At 38.3% G+C, this 19658-nt stretch overlaps 1 protein-coding gene across 1 annotated transcript in view; it reads left to right on the top strand.

The window, feature by feature from the left end:
* The window catches only part of TNRC6A (trinucleotide repeat containing adaptor 6A), a 162342-nt gene that overhangs the window by 17220 nt on the left and 125464 nt on the right, over positions 1-19658 (top strand). The window contains exon 2 of the mRNA XM_069486797.1: positions 5489-5614. Coding sequence (XP_069342898.1) covers positions 5535-5614 — 80 coding nt within the window. The 5' untranslated portion in view covers positions 5489-5534. The remainder of the gene's footprint in view (positions 1-5488; positions 5615-19658) is intronic.

Raw genomic sequence — 19658 nt, 5'->3', positions numbered from 1 at the left:
TAAAACATGTGTTATTGACTGTTAGTGTTATCAGCAAGGCTTCCAGTCAACAGTAGGATCTTAGTAGTTAAGTTTTGGGGGAGGCAAAAGTTACATGCAGATTTTGACTATTAGTGCCCCTAAACCCTGCATCCTTCAAAGGTCAACTGAATATTTTTCTGTCATTTTAGTGGGGTTTGGGGGGATCAAATGGAGATGGACACCCATGCTCAGAAAATAAAATGGTGAGAATGGCAGACGATGGCATTTCACAAGGAACAGCTGTAGTTTTAGCACCTAAAATTGGGCCTTGGTGCATAAATGAATACACTTACAGTTACTGGTATTTTAACTAACACTCAACTTATTAAAGTTATAAATCTAAAAGCTTAGTTTTTCTTGGCCTCTAACATAACTCACAAATCACATTATTGTATTTATAAATCCAGTATATCTTGTCTAAAGTTATGACTAAACTTTATTCTTGTATCAAGGCTAAATTGTAAATTTGACAAATTCTCCTATTTAGCATCATTTAAAAGTTTAAGCAATAAATATTCTCTTAGCTTTGGCATTTTTAACCACAATGACAAACTTGAATCTCTAAAATGCTTCAAACATCTGACAAGGCCAACTTATAAATCCAACAAACAATTGCTAAAGTGCTTAAATACTACCTACAAACCAGTAAGTCTGAAATTGTTTACTAAGCCAGAAGTTTTTGAACATTCCGTTTCAGTCTGAATCAAATTCTCTTAAACATTTTTAATTAAAGTCACAAATCTTCTTATATCAACCAAACTCTCTTAACCCAATATTCTGCCTACTTCATTTGTCTGTACCCAGGCAACTGGACGTAGCAGGAGGGAAAACACACACAATTGTGCTTATTGGTTTTTCTTTAAATTTATGTTCACAAATCTGCAGTGAACCCCTCCGTACTGCCCTCTTTTTTTTTTTTTTTTTTGAGACAGAGTCTCATTCTGTTGCCCAAGCTAGAGTGCACAGCAACCTCAAACTCCTGGGCTCAAGCCATCCTCCTGCCTCAGCCTCCCGAGTAGCTGGGACTACAGGCATGCGCCACCATGCCCGGCTAATTTTTTCTATATCTTTTTAGTTGTCCAGCTAATTTCTTTCTATTTTTTAGTAGAGATGGGGTCTTGCTCTTGCTCAGGCTGGTCTCGAACTCCTGACCTCCAGTGATCCTCCCGCTTCGGCCTCACAGAGTGCTAGGATTACAGGCATGAGCCACCATACCCAGCCTTTCTACCTTCTCAATTGTATCGTTACCCATAATCCCATAGACATTACATTTGCAGGTATTTGGGGGAAACAGTTTCTCTTTGTGTATTTATTTCATGAACTTCCAGAGCTCGCTTATTATTTCTGATAGTTTTTGGATGATACTCATAGGTTTTATGTAAGAGGAAAGATAAGGTTTGTCACGTTATTGCCAATAGCTGTATCTTTGTATTGTGTCTCCATGGTGTTTTGTTTTGTTTTGTTTTGTTTTGTTTTTGCCTGAGCTGCCAGAAACATCATCAAATGCTCGTGGTAGCTCACATCCTGGTTTTATTTCTGACTTTAAAAAGACAACTCTGGGGTTTTATTGTTAAGTATGATGTTGACTATTGAGCTGAGCTTCTTTTATCATCCTTCCTTAATTCATTACATATTTATTGGTACCCATCCAAGTGCATTGGATTTGGCAATATGTAGGGCACTGATCGCCTTGGGGGAAGCAGTTTCGATGGCACTATGCCAGCATGAGCCAGATTGCAGTGGTTTGCAGGGAGGCATAAGATAGCAGGCTTCGTCTTCACTGCTTGCCGAGGGTTTGCATCAGGAATGGGTACTGGGTTCTTTCTTAATGTATTTTCAGCATTTATTAGTAAAATTATGTTGTTTTTTTCTTATTTGACCTACTGGGATGATTTAACATAGTGTAATGTATTTTCATTCATTCATTCAAGAAATAGTTAAGGGGCTACTGTAAGCCGGGCACTCTTCTATTATTGTAATGTTAAATGTGTGATTTTTATAAAATATTGCAGGGCTTTGTGATAGTTTTAATATCAATTTGTAAATATTGAACTGTTTTTACAGTACTGGGATCAATTTGACTTCATTGTGGCATGTTATTCTTTAATTTTTAATTGCTACATCAATGGATGCTTATTATTAAAAATTCAAAAGATGCAAAAACTTATAAAGCCAGAAAGTTCAGATATTTCCAATTAATAGATATTTCTGGATCTTTTTCTTTTGCAATTTTCAAAAGCTTTACAAATGTATTTGTAAGCATTTTATGTAGGATTTTCACATCGCTACTCATAGTTGTGGTATAGATGTCATAGTAGGAAAGCCACACCTGGCTCCACATCAGGTCGTCCTCTCCTGCTAAATGACACTTTGTTGCAGTTCTTAAACCATCTGTTCTGTCTGGGCAACACGGCATTCCCTCCATCTATGGGCGTGCTACATGCCATGTGGAAGTAGCTGAGGTTCACTTGTTCAGAGAGCCCTTATCTGACTCCTTGCAACTCATACTTTAGGCAAGGGGCAAATAATAAAATAAATAAATTAGACAGGATACTGTGGCTCACGCCTATAATACTAGCATTTGGGGAGGCTCAGGTGGGAGGATTGCTTGAGGCCAGGAATTCAAGACCAGCCTGGGCAACATAGCAAGACCCTATTTCTATAAAAACTAAAAATAAATAAATAAATGTATAGAATATTGGATGGTGATAGAGCCTATGGAAAAAAAGCAAGGAAGAGGGAAGGGTGATGCTACTGGGAGCAAGGGAACCATAATTACCGTGGGAAGGAAGGGCCCATTGGAGAGGTGGAGGGCATTGGGAAAAAAGGACTCAGGCAGTGCAAAGAATGAATGCCCTGCAACTGTGTATCACAGTATCAACAGATCTCACAAATACCATATTGAGCCAAAGAAGTGAAGCACATAGAGTACGTTCTGTATGATTCCATTTATACAGAATATAAAAACAGGCAACATTTTCTAAGCCGTAGAAATCAAGTAGCACTTACTACTGAGATGAGGTAGCGTCTAGAAGGAGACATGGTGGGGATTCTGGGACGCTGGTAACGTTCTGTTTCTTCGTCCCGGTGTTGCTAATATCAGGGTGTTCTGTTTGTGAAAATTCATCAGACTGAATATTTGTAATGTGTGCATTTTCTGTATGAATATCATATGCCAATATTTTTTAATTCAAAATTTTCTGTCTTATTGATAGATGGGATACTCCCTGAAATCTGCTGTCTTGCCTTATTTTCCTCTGCATCCTCAGCACTTAGTACAGTGAACACACGGAAGGGATTCATTGTGTGCGAATGTGTGTGTGTGTGTGTGTGTGTGTGTTTGAATGAATAAGGGAATGATTAAACAAGCGAATCCCCAAAATCTCTAAATGGGGTTGTATTTAGTCTGCCTTAAACTGATCACCTTGGGAAAATTGAAGCAATAGCTATTTTTACGGTCATTTCTCTGTTTTAAAAAATTTGTTTCTGTCTCCCTTCTGTTTATATAAGAATAATAAATTCACTCGGCAGACATCCAAATACTTTTAGGATTTATGACCAGGGGATCAAGTAGAATGAGGACAGAAACATGTCGCCATTGGATTTGGCAACATACGGGATCTTGATGGTATTGGGAGAAGTAGCTCCACAGATGCCAGATTGCAGAAGTTTGAGGGGAAATGGGATTTGGGGAACTGGAAACAGTGATGTTGGCAAATATTTCAAGTGATTTTGAAAGTTAAGAGAGAATGTACATGGGGATGACAATTTTTTAAAGTGTGTGAGTGTTTATCTTAAAAGATGAAAAAGACGAGAGCGTGTGTACATGCTAAAGGAGGAAAGCAGTAGACAGGAATAGTTTTATTTGTTGATTTCTGCATTCAATCTTCCAGTCGTTCATTTACTCACCAACTACTTATTAGACACCTATTGTGCCAGTTACTGGTTTTGATGGTGGCGACAGAGCAGCAAATGGACTAGGTGCCGCCTTGGCCTGCCTGCAGCTTGCTGTCTATCAGAGAAAAGAGAAGTTGCAGACGTAGGTGACGGAAAGAATGATAATTGGGCAGAGGGTGTTGGATCAAAGTACAAGGGGAAGAATTAACATGGTCAAAAGGGATCTCTCCTTACAATGAGATAAGAATGATATCCCTTTCTTACAAAGGGATAACTAAAAGATAGATATAAATGTTGACAAGAAAAATTATTGATATAGCAGAGTGGAGCCCTCCTCGTAGGCAAGAACATGGAAAAATAGCACTACGAAGGGTGAAGCCAGAGAGACCATAATAGGCTTAAGCCGGGCAATTTCCCAGCAGTTGGATACTTGGCAAGACCTTGAAGATCACCTAATTCCGCAGCTACCAACCTGGTTCATAAAACAAGCAGTTGTGAAGGGCGACTTGTGAAACCTGTAAATAAGACTGTATAGAGTCCTGCAGTCACATCTCACGTGAGGATGAGCAAGCGGGTGTAGAAGGCAAAGCCCGCACAGAGTCAAAGTTACCCCTGAGCATCTCTAAGGAAGAGGCCCTGCTGGAGATCATGTGCTTTCCTTTCCATCAAGCTTTCCTCCAGCATAGGTTCAGATTTGTGTTTCTGTGGCTGAACATGAGCTGACGTCACTGGTTTGCATTTAGAGGCCTTGTATAAAATTTGTCTTAAAATATTAGTATAACTGTGAGCTTAATGAGAACCTCACAGTAGGGGAAGTTTGCAAGGACTAAGACCACCGGAGGAACTAGCAGATCCACGTTTCCCATCTCACACTCATTCCACGCTGTTAAAATGATGCTTTTCTTCCTTATACACACACTCTCTCTTTGTTCTAAATCTTCAATAAGTGTAACTCTAATACAGTCAAAATACCAAGCTTGCTGGTTGTTTTTTAAAAATATTATAATAAAAACATATTTGAATTTTCTTTTTTATTTATTTATTTTTTTGAGACAGAGTCTCACTCTGTTGCCTGGGCTAGAGTGCCATGGCGTCAGCCTAGCTCACAGCAACCTCAAACTCCTGGGCTCAGGCGAGCCTCCTGCCTTAGCCTCCCGAGTAACTGGGACTACAGGCATGTGCCACCATACCCGGCTAATTTTTTCTATATATATTTTTAGCTGTCCGTATAATTTCTTTCTATTTTTAGTAGAGATGGGGTCTCGCTCTTGCTCAGGCTGGTCTCGAACTCCTGAGCTCAAATAATCCACCTGCCTCAGCCTCCCAGAGTGCTAGGATTACAGGCATGAGCCACCGCGCCCAGCCTGAATTTTCTTTCATTCTCTTTCGTTCTAACAGGCTTTCTTGAGTGGGCAAGAAAGGGATGAAATTAAGATTTTGCACCCAGGAGCTGCATATGGGTGTGTGTCTCCTAGGTGAATAGACATTACTGGTTGTGTTTGGGAGGGGAAAAAAAAAAAAAGTAAAAAGTGGAGAATCACTAATCTAATGCAACCCCTTCATTTCTCAGGTGTGAAAACTGAGGCCCAGAGAGGTGATGTGATTTGCCTAAAGTCATGCAACTAGTGGCAGAGCCAGGCCTAGAAGCCAGGTGTCCTGGCTCTCAAGACATTCCGCTGCCCGAGGAATGGAACAGGTAGTATCACTCACACTGGGGGCCCTGGGTCAGTCCAGTCAGCCCAGAGCTGCCTGAGGTTCCAACTAGGGAAACCAAAGGAAGCATCCACTCAATGAGTTGAGTGGGGTTGAAATCAAAGTGGGGCAAGAGAAAGAGGTTAAGGTTAGAAACTCAGCCCTCATGATCCCAAGACAGAGGCTGATGTACCATGACCCCACTTCACCTCCTGAAGGTGGATTTATCTCTGGCCATATCATGTCCATCTCTGAAGAGCTTGGCGGTGAGTCGCCTTCCAGCCCTTCTGCAACTGACACTCTCTCCCATGTAATTCACAGTGTTAGGAAAATCAATGGCCACTTGCAAAGGATGCATGGGGGGGATGGAGAAAAATGGAATCAGGAAGACCAGTTGGGAGGCTTCTGCAGAGATCCAGGAGGAAAATGAAGAAGAAATGATCCAGGTGGGGTCTGCTGTGTCAGTATGATATTACCTGGGTTAGTGGCTGGTAAAGCAGTGATAGTGGAAAGTGTAGACTAGAAATGAATTCCACATGGAAATGAGGAGGAAAAAGAGTTCCTGCTTTCATGTATGTCCACTTGCTGTTTACATTAAGGGATGTTCTTAAGGCCAGTATTGGCAAAACAAAAACTATGTATGGTACTATAAGTAAGATATACCCTGTGCATTGTATGTGAACATACTAGTCATTGGTCATGTGTATTGACTCCACTGAAGAATCTGAGTTATAATTTCTTTTTCATTCAGTCAATGAATATTTATTGAGCCCCTACTATGTGCCAGACACTGTTTGGGACATTAGGAATACATCAAGTGAACTAGACAAATACTCCTGTCCTTCTGGAACTCAATGAGGAGAACTCAATCAGTGGCCAGTGAAGCTGGTTTCTTGGGGGGAAAAAACAATAGGAGAAAAAGCTAAGGAGAAAATTGCTAAATGAAACGGTATTAATCAAGGTAAAGGCCGGAAAGAAGTATATTGATGGACTGAGTTTGATTGAGTCCCATGGAGAAAGATTTTTCTAGGCAGGGATAGCTGAGATAACAGAATGATCATCCCAGGATCTATCTGAATCAGCGGCTGAGATCTTGTGTCTCCTGACAGGACCGGATAGTTGGCAATAAACTGCAACAAGGGAGGCACCATGGGGAAGGGCTTTAGGCAAAGGCCGGGCGAGGAAGTTCAGATCGGTAGACAGAGCAGAATGCACTTTGAACATTTTAAGCAGGTAGTCAGACTGCAGAAGACCATGAAATATCTTTTCACAGGTTATCGAACATGGCGATGTAGGGATCAAGCCATGGGAAATCTAAGAACAGCTGACATCTGTCAAGTCGTCAGACAGGGAGGGAGTGAGCATCAGTCCGTGGGCAGAAAGCTGGGCTGTGGGCACTGAGCTGAGGTTCAAGGAACATTTCCAGCCTCAGGGAGGAGTAAGTTACGTCCCATGCAAGGCATTAAGGCAGGGACTCAAGCACGGGAGGGAAGTGACCTCAGAACTAAGGCATAAAGCAAGAAGTTGGTCATAGGAGCCCAGTGATAAGCCTGAATCCTTAGTCAAATTTGAAAGTATAAGCAGAGAGACAGAGCTCCTAAACCTTTAAACCCTTCTGGGTTAAGAACAAAATCCATCCCATTCATGGGAGCCCAAAGACCTGGGCTGTAGCGGAAGTAGGAAGAGAGGACAGGAAGTCGGCGGGCTTGTCTCTCCATTCCTCCCCCTGCAGAAGGAAGGAGAGAGAAGGTTGTGCCTGTTGCTTCTTTTCTTTTGGCAGCAGGAATCTCCCCTAGTGCCTTCATGATTGCCATGACCCTGATGGTTCCAGACAGTCCTTTTTCTTTAATTAACCCAGGTTTTCACTCCAAAACTCAGAGAATGGTTTTCTTAGGACTGCTGAATAGGGCAGGCATAGGGTCCTAACCATAAACCTTTGCTTTATGTGGTTTCTTTCAGCTACCACCCCCATGCACCATTCATTCTTAGTTCACACCTCTCATTACTCCACTCCAATGCTCTACTCCACACTCTATTTTTTCCATCTTTCTGACTTTCAATCTCATTGCGTAATCTTCGGTTTGGAGGCTTACCTAACCCGTCAGTCAGACTTGAGGCTTGACAAAATTCTTCCCTTGAGTCAATATCTTCCTCTAGCTTCTCTTCTGTAGTGGACATTCTGTTTGATTCTCCACTGTCCTTTCCACCCCATCCCTATTAGTAGCACCAACACAGATTAGGGGAGTTAAAAATCTGGTCCACACACTGATACTGATAATACTATGTTGAATTTGACTTTCAAATAATCCTCTGTCTCTGCACCATTTACTCCAGAATCAAAGTCCAGGGGTAACTATCTAATTGCTCAGGTTCACAGTCATCTCCTGGATCTGGCTCCTTCAGCTTTTGTAGCAGGAGTTAAAAGAGGAGGCAAGTGACTTAAATTGCCCTTTTGTAGATAATTCTCCCAGAGGGAGAACTGGTGCTAATAAGAAAAGAGAAGACTCTAGATCATTGCTGTTCAGTGTTCTAGTAGCAGTATTTTAAAAAGGTGGAAAGAAACAAGTAAAATTAATTTTAATATTACATTTTATTAAACCCAATAGTTCTAAAAGATTATGTCAACATGTAATCAATATATAAACATTGCAATGAGATATGTTACTTTTTGTTGTTGTTCTAAGTCTTTGACATCCAGGGTGCATTTTACATTTACCACACAGCTCAATTCAGATGCCAAATTTTCATTGGAAACATTTGATCTGTATGTATATTCATAGTTGAAAAAATAGAATTGCAAACCCAAGTTGTTCCAAAGACATTTAAACATTTTCCAATTACTGAACCAAGTACAAAAAAAAAAATCATTTTCTTTTAATATTTACTTCCACAGTGACAAAACTAGTTCATCTTTGGTGGAAGAATGGTTTGACCTTGAAGCAAAAGCATATCAGTTTCAAAACTACTTCTGTCCAAGTATGTCAGTTCATTGACTCCTGTGTCAACTTAGTATTAACATGGAATGCAAAGGGGTGTTGTATACATTGAAAAGTAACTCTAAAGTTTATTAATATCAACCATACATTCTTCAAATTTTTCTTGTAGGTTTTGCAGATAAATTACATAATGCTGGCAATTACTATTAAAAATATTTTGCCTGTTGATTCATGTTAGAAAGGGTATAAATCATTATTGACTTGTATTATGAAAAGGTTCAATTTCTGTGTAAATTCTTATATCTTTCTAGCTAGGACACAGGCAAGTTTTTCTTAGAACTTCAAATTTATCTCATTTCATATACACCATGATATTGATGAGAAAACACAAATCACACTGCCATTTTTGTTTTTGGTTATTAAATATTTGGCAAGCATTGCCTTCGGTTCAAGAAAATGTTGAATTGGAATTGACAGTACAGTAAATCTTTGTAAAACTCTTCTGCATTCAACCAACGAACATTGGCAAAGACCCAAGATCATCACATTCATTGCCTTCTATTCGTCTCAGAAGTTCCATACGCTGGTGATGATTCATAGCATTTGTACATATACACTGAACAAATTTAACAACCATATTCATGACACTTTCCACAGAGTCTGCTTCTGAAAGCAGCATAAATATTTTCAATATTTATCATACGGTAGAATAAAGCAATAAGGGAAACATCAGTCTCTTGTTTTGAAATTCCAATAAATCCAGACTTTTGACCAAACATAGCTGGAGCCATCTGGCATGATAGAAACTAATTTTTTCATATCTAACTAAAAATTTTTTATCAATTGTAAAAGATTTTTTAAAAGCCTATGCCACAGTTTGATTTTTTTTTTTTAAGCTGTGAATTGACAATGTTTCTTCATAAATTTGGAAAACCTTTGAGACTAAATATACCCAAACTACTAGTTGGACAATATCTTATGGCATGACTCAGCAAACAATGGCTATTTTTCCAAAATTTGAATTAATTGAACTTTCATATGTTCTTTTATTCTATGGGCAATTGTTTGGTGGCTTAATTGAAGATTGTTCACTTTCTGTAAAATATCTAGTCCGTCTTTTCCCAAAAATTTGCTAACAAAATTTTCACAACTGAAATAATGTATTATCTTTCCACTAAAAATTGTGTGTGTGTGTGTGTATGCACATGCATGCAAGAATCCAAGTCATTTTCTAGCTGGCCAAAATTATAATCTCTAATCCTGATAAAATCTATTTAAATGTTTTTGTTCAACATTTTATTCTAATTTCAGGGAATTTCATCAGTTTTTTTTTTTTATTGTGGTAAGATATACATAACATAACATTTACCATCTTAATCCTTTTTAAGTTTACAGTTCGATGGTACTAAGTACATTCATCTTGTTGTGCAACCATCACCGCCATCCATCTCCAGAACTTTCTCTTCCCAAACTGAAACTCTAAACCCATTAAACACTAACTCCCCTTTTCCCCCTTCTTTCCTCCCCTGACAACCACCATCTATTTTCTGTCTATGACTTTGATTACTCTAGGAATTTCATATATGTGGATTCATACAATAGTTATCTTTGTGTGACAGGCTTATTTCAGTTAGCATAATGTCTTCAAAGTTCATCCATGATGTAGCATATCAGAATTTCCTTTCTTATTAAAGCTTCACAATATTCCATTGTAAGTACATACCACATTTTGTTTATCTATTCATCTGTTGATGAACATTTGTGTTATTTTCACCTTTTGGCTACTGTGAATAATGCAAACGTGAGTTTACAAATATATGGTCAAGTCCCTGCTTTCACTTCTTTTGGGATCTATTGAGAAGTGGAATTGCTAGATCATACGATATTTCTATGTTTAATTTTTTGAGAAATTGCCATACCACTTTCCACAGTAACTGCACATTTGACATTCTCACTAGCAATGCGTGAGGGTAGAAATGTTCTAGTTTGTCTACATTCTCACTAACACTTGACTAGCGTTGTTGAGTATCTTATCATGGACTTCATTAGTTCTTTTCTGAATGTTGAGAGAAAACTTCTTATCAAATTCACTATGTATTTGCTGAAAATGTCTCAATATTTTCCACTTTATTATCTTAACATTTTCTTTCACAAACATAGCTTTTTTGTTTGCTCTGCCACAGCAAATTGCAATTTTCATCCATCATGAAGTCTGCGGCATATCTTCTTCTAGTTTCTTGGGTTTTTTCCTTTTTTTAATTGACAAGTAAAAATTATATATATTTATGGTACACAATATGATGTTTTGATACATTGTGGAATGGCTAAATTAAGCCATTTAATGTACACATTACCTCACATACTTTTTTGTGGTGAGAACCCTTAAAATTTACTCTCTTTGCAATTTTCAAATATACAATATGTTGTAGTCACCATGTTATACAATAGAGCTCTTGAACTTACTCCTGCTAACTGAAAATTTGTGTCATTTGACCATCGTCTCCCCAATCCCCCCAGCATCCAGTGTCTTTTAATTTACTATTCTTGTCATAGCTCTCGCTTCTACACCTCCCCTGGATTCTGCATCAGTAGTCTGCCTTTATTTTAAATTTAAAATTTTGTCCATACACAGAAAAATTATTGATTTATAACTAAAATGATCTTTTGATTTAATTAAAATTACAATATAAACATGTCATGCAACTCATACTGTCTGCATAAAATATTCAAGTAAATGCATTGCAATGTTTTATCAATGGGCACAGAAAAAAAAATCCTTCGGACTGAATCAGATGACACCAGTTAGATGGGTGATATGCTCACATGTAATCCTAGAAAACAGGCACAGCCTGGCATGTGCACTGACAATATAACAATAATATTTTACGTGAGGCACTCGTGAGAGTAAAATGCAGTCTTACCAAAATAAAATTGATTTTAACAGAAAAATATTTTATACTGATTGAGTTTTGAAATTTTAAAAATTAAGTAAAGCTAAACATTCAGTTCCCCTTTCACATTATCGACAATTCTAGAGCTCAGTAGCCACATGTGGCTCGTGGCTACGGTGCTAGACAGGGTACTTCCAGTAATAGAAAACCACAATTGTCTGAACAATTCCACTGTTCAGTTTCTTCCCTAAAAAAACTGCACAGGTGCACAGAAGGTATGTAGGAAGATGTTTCTTGCAATGTTATTTACAATAGCCATGAACCAGACCAACCCACATATCCATCAAGTGGGCACAGCAAAAAAAATTGTGGTATGTCTATTCTAAGGAATTTTATGTCACAGTTTAAAATAGACACATGGTTAGATCTCTAAGACATATTACTAGGTGGGGAGGGAAAAAGCAAGTTGTATAATGCCATGTCATTTTTAAAAAATATATCATATTTTAAAAATTGGTGATAGACACCAGAGAGTAGGTCCCCCTGTGGCCCTATGGAGGGAGAAGAATGCATATAAGTATTACCCATACAATTAAAATTAATTTAGAAAAAAATAAAGGGGAATTTTTTTTTTTAGAGACACAGTGTTGCTCTGTCAGTCACTGAGGCTAGAGTACAGTGGCATCATCATAGCTCACTGTAACCTCCAACTCCTAGGCTCAAGCAATCCTCCTGCCTCAGCCTCCCAAGTAGCTAGGACTACAGGCTAGTGCCACCACACCTGGCTAATTTTTTTAATATTTGTAGAGATGGGGCATTGCTATGTTGCCTAGGCTAGTCTCAAACTCCTGGGCTCAAGAGATCCTCCCGCCTCAGCCTCCCAAGGTGCTAGTATTACAGGCAGGAGCCACCACACCCAGCATGGGAAGTCTTGATAGAAGTGATGAACAAAGAAACCAATCAAATAAAATTAATTGCAATATAGATAACACTAGATAAGTGTTATACCATGGTATAATATTTAATGCAAAGTCAAAAGTAACTCTTCAAAAAGAAGATACACAAATTATATTAATACGAGGGCCTTTCTATAAACTGAAAATTGAAGATGCCAAACAGTGATCAAAACTAATTTATGAGGTTTTCTCTACCAGTATTTTGGCTAATATCCGGGTTATCCGTTCCAAGCTGCTATTGTATTAAAAGCCTCCAGACCATGGTACCAGTTGGCATCTAACCCACTGACCTCAACAGTTTTCAGCACACCAGTTGTTCTTACAGTTCTTATTTTCATATCCACGGTTATTTTTCTTTGGCTTTCTTCACTTGTTCCTTAAACATGTATGTTGAATAAGTGGTAATTATTAGGTAACTGGATCTTTTCTCAGGAAAGAGAGAGAACAGAGGGCAAAGAAAAAAGAAATCTAAGAGTGTTTGGGATCCTCAATTTGCCTTTCTTTACATTAGAGAAACCTAGTTTGTATTAATTTAGCACTAGTTCTCTACCTCCCCATGTATCAAGTTTACCCCAGTGCCTACAGGACATAGATTGATACCTTAATCCTTGTCTCAAACTCAGAATTACCCTGGCACTACCTGACATTGACTGAGTAAATAGATTAGTAAAGAAAGACAATTAAATCAGTAGAGAGGCCTGAGAATTTTCTTGAACTTTGCTTAAAAGTGCATTGAAATTGGAGCTTCTTGGGAGTGTTGGCTTCCCACCATTTCCTAAATTGAAATTGCATTCCACTTTCCCCAAGACCAGGGCCTTATACTGAGACAGGATTATGGGGACCTTGAACTATCTGAGCAGAAGTTGTGGGTCTGAGAATAAATCTATCAAAAGTAGAATCATAACACCAACAAAGACAGCATGATTCATATTGCAAATGACAGGAAGAAAGAACAAACAAGGGAGCATTAACCTCAGAAAGTACAAGCACGATGACAATGATGAGACCAGATATGACAAAGATGAAAAAACAACCAACTGTGTTGAAAACAAAGCCCTTCAGAATAGATTTTTAAAATCTAGCTGTGTCCTGTCTCCAAGAGAAAAGCCTAATGCAGAGTGAAGCGAAAGTGTTAAGAGAAAAAAAAGGAGGGATGATCTAAAATATATCAGAAACACAAACATAAAGGACACAGAACATTACTACTAATTTTAGAGGAAAGAGGACACATAACCAAAAGCATTTTGGACAGAATATTATTTCATGGTAGATGATGCAATTCCCCCCAAAGATAATAACATTCATGAATGTCTATGAGGTAAAAGCCCTGACAGAGAAAAAAATGATATTGTCAACAAAAGTAAGATTCTGCTTTGTGATTTTAAACTATTTCCACTATAATCACCATTTATTTTTATTATATGACTTAGATAAGGAGAAGAGTCTTTTAAGAGTTATTCCTGACTCCAAGAGAACATATACATGGTTTATATGTTAGGTAATTATAACTAGATCAGGAAGAAAAATTTAGCTTAGAACATTGAGGAAATAAACAAAATTCTCTACAACAAACATTCAAATGCCATTTCCTGTATCAAACATTTATATTTTTAAGCTTGGTGCTGTTAAAACCAATCTCTTCATTTAAGAAGGCTCCTTGCTTTTTCTTAGTTATCAGACTTAGACAAAAGCATAATTTTATGACGATAGGAATTTATAAAAGTATTTATCGAATTTGATTTCATAATAACTGGCATATAGATATATTTTAAACATGATTTTAGAAAGAAATTTATTTAGATAAAAGCCTATGTTTTACATTCTCAAAAGAGTTGGAGGCAACAAATTTTTAACTTAGATTTTTTTTTTTAAGTGTCATTGAATTGATTGTCTCAAATTTAAAGTAAAGCCAAGTCAAAGAATGTAGGGATGAAAAGGAATCACCGCTATGGAAATATAAGAAATATTGACAAAACTAAAATTGAGCAAGAGATTAACAAGCTATTTTCCTTCTCACCAAATACAAAAAAATCTGGATTTAAATATGGAATTAATAAATGTTACATAAGATACATATCAAGAAATTCATATGCTTTTCAAACATACATGGAACATATATAAAAAATTATATCAGACCAAATGAAAAATTAAATAAATTCCTAAGGAAGAAATTGTACAAGTCAAATTATCTGATAAAAACGAACTATAGGCTGGATGTGGTGGTTCACGCCTGTAATCCAAACACTCTAGGTGGTAGAAGCGGGAGGATCGCCTGAGGCCAGGAGTTCAAGACCCACCTGAGCAAGAGCGAGACCCCGTCTCCACAAAAATAGAAAAATTAGCCACCTGTGGTGGCACATGCTAGTTGGGAGGCTGAGGCAGGAGGATCACTTTATCCCAGGAGTTTGAGGTTGCAATGAGCTATGATTGCACCACTACACTCTAGCTGGGGTGACAGAGCAAGACCCTGTCTCCAAAAAAAAAAATAAATAAATCATCATAAAAGGAGACATTACTGAATTAAACAATAGAGAGAAATGTTGAATAAAACTGTGATCTGGGTCTTTGATAAGATCAATAAAATAAAATTCTAGAGAGACATATCAAAGAAAATAAAATACATGCTTCAAAATTTGGAAATCAAAAGGAGAGTTTAGCCAGAAATACAGTAGAGATTTAGAAAGCTGTAAAAGAATATTTTGTCAGTTCTCTGCTAATAGCATTAAAATTTTGAGATTATTTTATGGCACTTTTTTTGAAGCCAATATGTGGTGAATGATGCTTATTAATAGATTTCCTAAAACTGAGCATTTCCTACATTCCTGAAATATGTTAGGTTTTCTTTGGTAATATCTTATTTAAGATATGATATTTGTAAGTGATTTTGGTATATAGTTGTTCTTTGCAACATGATTTTCAGGTTTTGATGTGGCCTTTACAAGAAAAATATGAACACCTTCTACTTCCCTGTGCTCTGATATAATTTATATAGAAATAGAATTGTTTATTTCTTGGCTACATGGAAGGAAATCTCTAAGAAACTCTGTGGGTCTGGTGAATTTTTGGCAGGAAGTTGGTTAACGTTCTCAGTTTTTTGTTTTTTTTTTGAGACAGAGTCTCACTCTGTTGCCCAGGCTAGAGTGAGTGCCGTGGCGTCAGCCTAGCTCACAGCAACCTCAAACTCCTGAGCTCAAGGGATCCTCCTGTCTCAGCCTCCCGAGTATCTGGGACTACAGGCATGCACTACCATGCCCGGCTAATTTTTTCTATATATATTTTTAGCTGTCCATATAATTTCTTTCTATTTTTAGTAGAGATGGGGTCTCGCTCTTGCTCAGGCTGGTCTCGAACTCCTGAGCTCAAACGACCTGCCCACCTCGGCCTCCCAGAGTGCTAGGATTACAGGCGTGAGCCAACACGCCTGGCCATGTTCTCAGTTTTGTTCCTGCTTACTCTTTTACTCAAGATTTCTAAAATTGTGTTTCTTTTTGGTACAGTTCTTTATATTTTTCTAGAAAATCATCTATCTCATTCAGATTTTCAAATATAATTGCACAAAGTTTTGAAAGTACTAACTCATTTCATTTCCTCTGGCTTATGTTATTTCTCCCTGTTTCTAATGTGTTTTTGAGGTTTCTCCTTTTCTGATTAGTCGACTCAGTAGTTTGACTATTTTTCTCTAACCAGCTTCTTTTCAAAGAGTGAGCTCTTGCATTAACTAATTCTTTTTTAATTTGTTTGACTTTCTAATTCACTAATTTATTATTTTCTTTCTTCTTACTTCTTAGGATAGTTTGTTGTTTTTCTAACTTCTTTGAATACTAAATTAATTTACTGTCTTTGTCCTTCTTATACATTTGCTTAGGGCTATTTTTAATTTTCTTCTTAACAACCCAGCTTTAGCCATATGACAGAGGTTTTGATATGTATTAACTTCATTTTTCGAGATATTGGGAAATTTTGGTTTGAATTTTTTCTTCTCTCTCTCTGTCTGTGTTTGTCTCTCAGTCTCTCTCTCTTTGTCTCTCACTCTAAGTCTCTGTCTCACTTTCTGTCTCTCTGTGTGTGTCTCTGTCTCTCTCTCTGTGTGTGTCTCTGTCTCTGTCTTTCTCTCTCTCTGTTTTTGTCTCACTCTCTCTCTGTCTCCCCCCTCCACAACATACCCCTTCTTACCAGGTGGGCAGTAGGTTTTTCCCCTTCTAATTTTGTTGCTAATTTCTAGCTTTCTTGTATTGTGATTAGAAAGTGGTCTGTATTGTTTCTACTTTTTGAAATTTATTAACATTTTCTTGGCAGTCTGATATATCATCCATTACTACAAAAATTCCACAGTATGGAATAAAAGATGTACCCTCTATTATTAATATCAGTGTATAGCATTTGATACAAAACTACAAAGTCAGCCTTATTAAATATGCATCCAGAGCCTTTAAATCTGTATTTTTCATTTCCTTATCTACTATCCACCGTGGGCTGGGAGAGGTGAGCTACAGTGGAGTGTTAGTCCTTGGTGGCAGCTGGAAGTTGATGCTCCGATGATTTTGATGCTATCTTCCACTGTGCTCTCTTATCACTGAAGTTTTAGCCTAACTGTAGGTGCCCTTTGTCGTTCTAAAATGCCCCCATTTGTCTTGGTTGCCTCTTTTAACCTTGGATTCAACATTGTCTGATATTAATATTATGAATCAGCTTTCTTTTTGTTAACCTTTATCTGCGAGGTGGCTCAGGCCTGTCATCCTAGCACTCTGGGGGGCCCAGGCGGGAGGATTGCTTGAGCTCAAGAGTTCAATACCAGCCTGAGCAAGAGCAAGACCCCATCTCTACGAAGAAAAAAAAAAAGAAAGAAAAATTAGCCGAGTGTGGTGGCAGGCACCTATAGTCCCAGCTACTTGGGAGGCTGAGGTAGGAGGATCGCTTGAGCCCAGGAGTTTGAGGTTGCTGTGAGTTATGATCATGTCATTGCACTCTACTGGGTGGGGGTGTGGGGGGACAGAGTGAGACTCTATCAAAAAAAAAAAAAAAAACCTTTATCTGGTATGTCTTTGTTCATACTTTTACTTTCAATCTCCGTGAGAAACTCTGTTTAGCGTATTCTTTTGTTTTTAACCAAACGTCAGGTTTTGCTTTTTTGGCCCAATCTGAATGTCTTTCTCTTTAAATTACTTCTTTTTTTTTTTTTTTAACTTCACATACATTTATTGAAATAACAAATATGATTTCTCTTAATTCCCTGATCTTGTGTTGCCTGTTTTTTAAAATATCATTTGATATAAGTGCTGTGTTTGCTTCTCTTTGCCTTACTCTGTATCTGTGCATTTCTGGTCATTTGTAGCTATATATTTTTAGGTTGCCTTTATGTGTTCAGGCAATATTTTTAAACCTCTATTTCCAGATTTGTCAATTTTAGAAAATATCTATTGACTTAGTAAAGTTTCAAAAATGGGTGCACCTGGTGGGTTTCTGTGTTGTCCATTTTTGCAGTGGGGGGAGGCGAAAGGGTTAAGCCCGTGAGCAACAGTGGGCGCTGGAAGCTGGTTCCTGAGTCTGCAGTTGCGTTAGGCATCCCGCCATCACAGGGGCTGCTTTACCTCGGTTATTCCTCGCCCAGCGGTTCCTTCCCCTTCTCCTCTCCGCCTGCCGCCCCTGCCCTCCGTAGACGATCCGATTCGTTTTCTCCATGGTCTGCTCTCTGGCCAATCCCTTCTGTGGCAGGAGACGAGGAGAGCAGCGTGGTTCAGACCCACCTACAGCTTTCCTACCCTCCAGGGAAAACAGCACCTGGCCCTCAGCTGTTTTGAGATCTCTGGGAGGACAAGACATTTAGCAGGGGGCTGCTGCCTCCTCCAGGGTCAGGGACTCCTTCCACCAGGCGGCCAGCTCATCCCCTCAGTGGGCTTCTCTCCAGACTGGGGGATATTGCTGAGATTTGCAGGACTTTCACTCTTTCCTTCTACTCATTCCTCACCTCCCTTTGTACTTCTTGGGGTACAGGGTAGAAGGTGCCTGTTGATCCCTTGAAGTTTCTATATTTGCATTTCTTCTGTTGACACCAAACATTCTTTTCTTCCTCTGAATGCTCCCAGTGGGTTTTATTTTTTAATCTGGATTTTGTCAATTTTCTGTTCATTTCATTGTATTGGGATAGAAAAAGTCTTTTTGCTTCTCTCTCCCTTATGCTCCAAAATCTTCCCTTATTCTTTATAGCATAATATTCTGTAGTATAAATATGTCATAATTTATCTAAGTGTATTCTTATTGATGGAGCAGCTAATTAATTAATGGTGCAAGTGATTAATGTTCAGTGTGGCAAGGAAATAGAGAAATGATCATGGTTTACAGAACTGGTAGAGTTGTTAATTGATACAGTCCCCAAAAGGTATAATCTATCAAAGATCTTAAAAACATCTGTACTCTTTAATTAAGAAATTCCATGTATAGACATTTATTTTAAGATAATTATAGAAGAGCCTAATGATTACTCTGCAAGGATCATTATTGGCATTTAATACTTTGTTTGGAAAAGCAAAAAAAGTTAGAAACAACCCAAGTATCCAACATCAGAGGACCAGTTAAGAAAATTATGGTGCAGCCATGCGATGGAATCTATGAGACCATTAGCAGTGTGAGCAGGTGGCTAAGGGACCTTTATCTTCTTTGCAGAGAGGCCAAGCACAGGCATGCTGCCAGGTGTGGTTTTCATTCTGCTTTCATTGGTCTGATAATACGTAGAAATGATTCCTGGATTCTAGCAATACAGTAACCCCTAGTCCTGATTCTGGTAAAGGTGTGACAGTTTGAATGTGAATGCATATGTTTGTGTGTGTCCATGTGTCATACACACCTCCACACACACATGCTTACACAGGAGTATTTGCAAAAGTATATAATAAGCTGGAGAAAATAGTTTTCACCAGCATCACCCCCCTGGAGAACACTCAATTTATTTTAAAGAAAATTCTTGATGAGCTACTTAGAAGAGGGTATGAGATCACAAATGATCCCAATACGGTCAGAACTGCCCTGCAAGTGACAGGCAGAGGATTCTTCTAGTTTACTCCAGAGGAAGCGAAAAGGGAGAGGTGGGTGTGGGAAGGTGTGTTCGGGAGTCCCCAAGACAGTCTCAGGTTTGATGATTTGCTGGGAAGACTCACAGAAATCAGAAAAGCTGTTGTGTTCAGTTGCGGTTTAAAACAGTGAAAGGATACAGATTAAAATCAGCAAAGGAAAAAGATGCATAGGGCAGAGTCCAGGCACGAGCTTCTAGT

The sequence above is a fragment of the Eulemur rufifrons genome, chromosome 14 (assembly GCF_041146395.1).
Source record: "Eulemur rufifrons isolate Redbay chromosome 14, OSU_ERuf_1, whole genome shotgun sequence".
Classification (NCBI taxonomy): Eukaryota; Metazoa; Chordata; class Mammalia; order Primates; family Lemuridae; genus Eulemur; species Eulemur rufifrons.
This window is presented reverse-complemented; position numbering and strand designations above follow the sequence as displayed.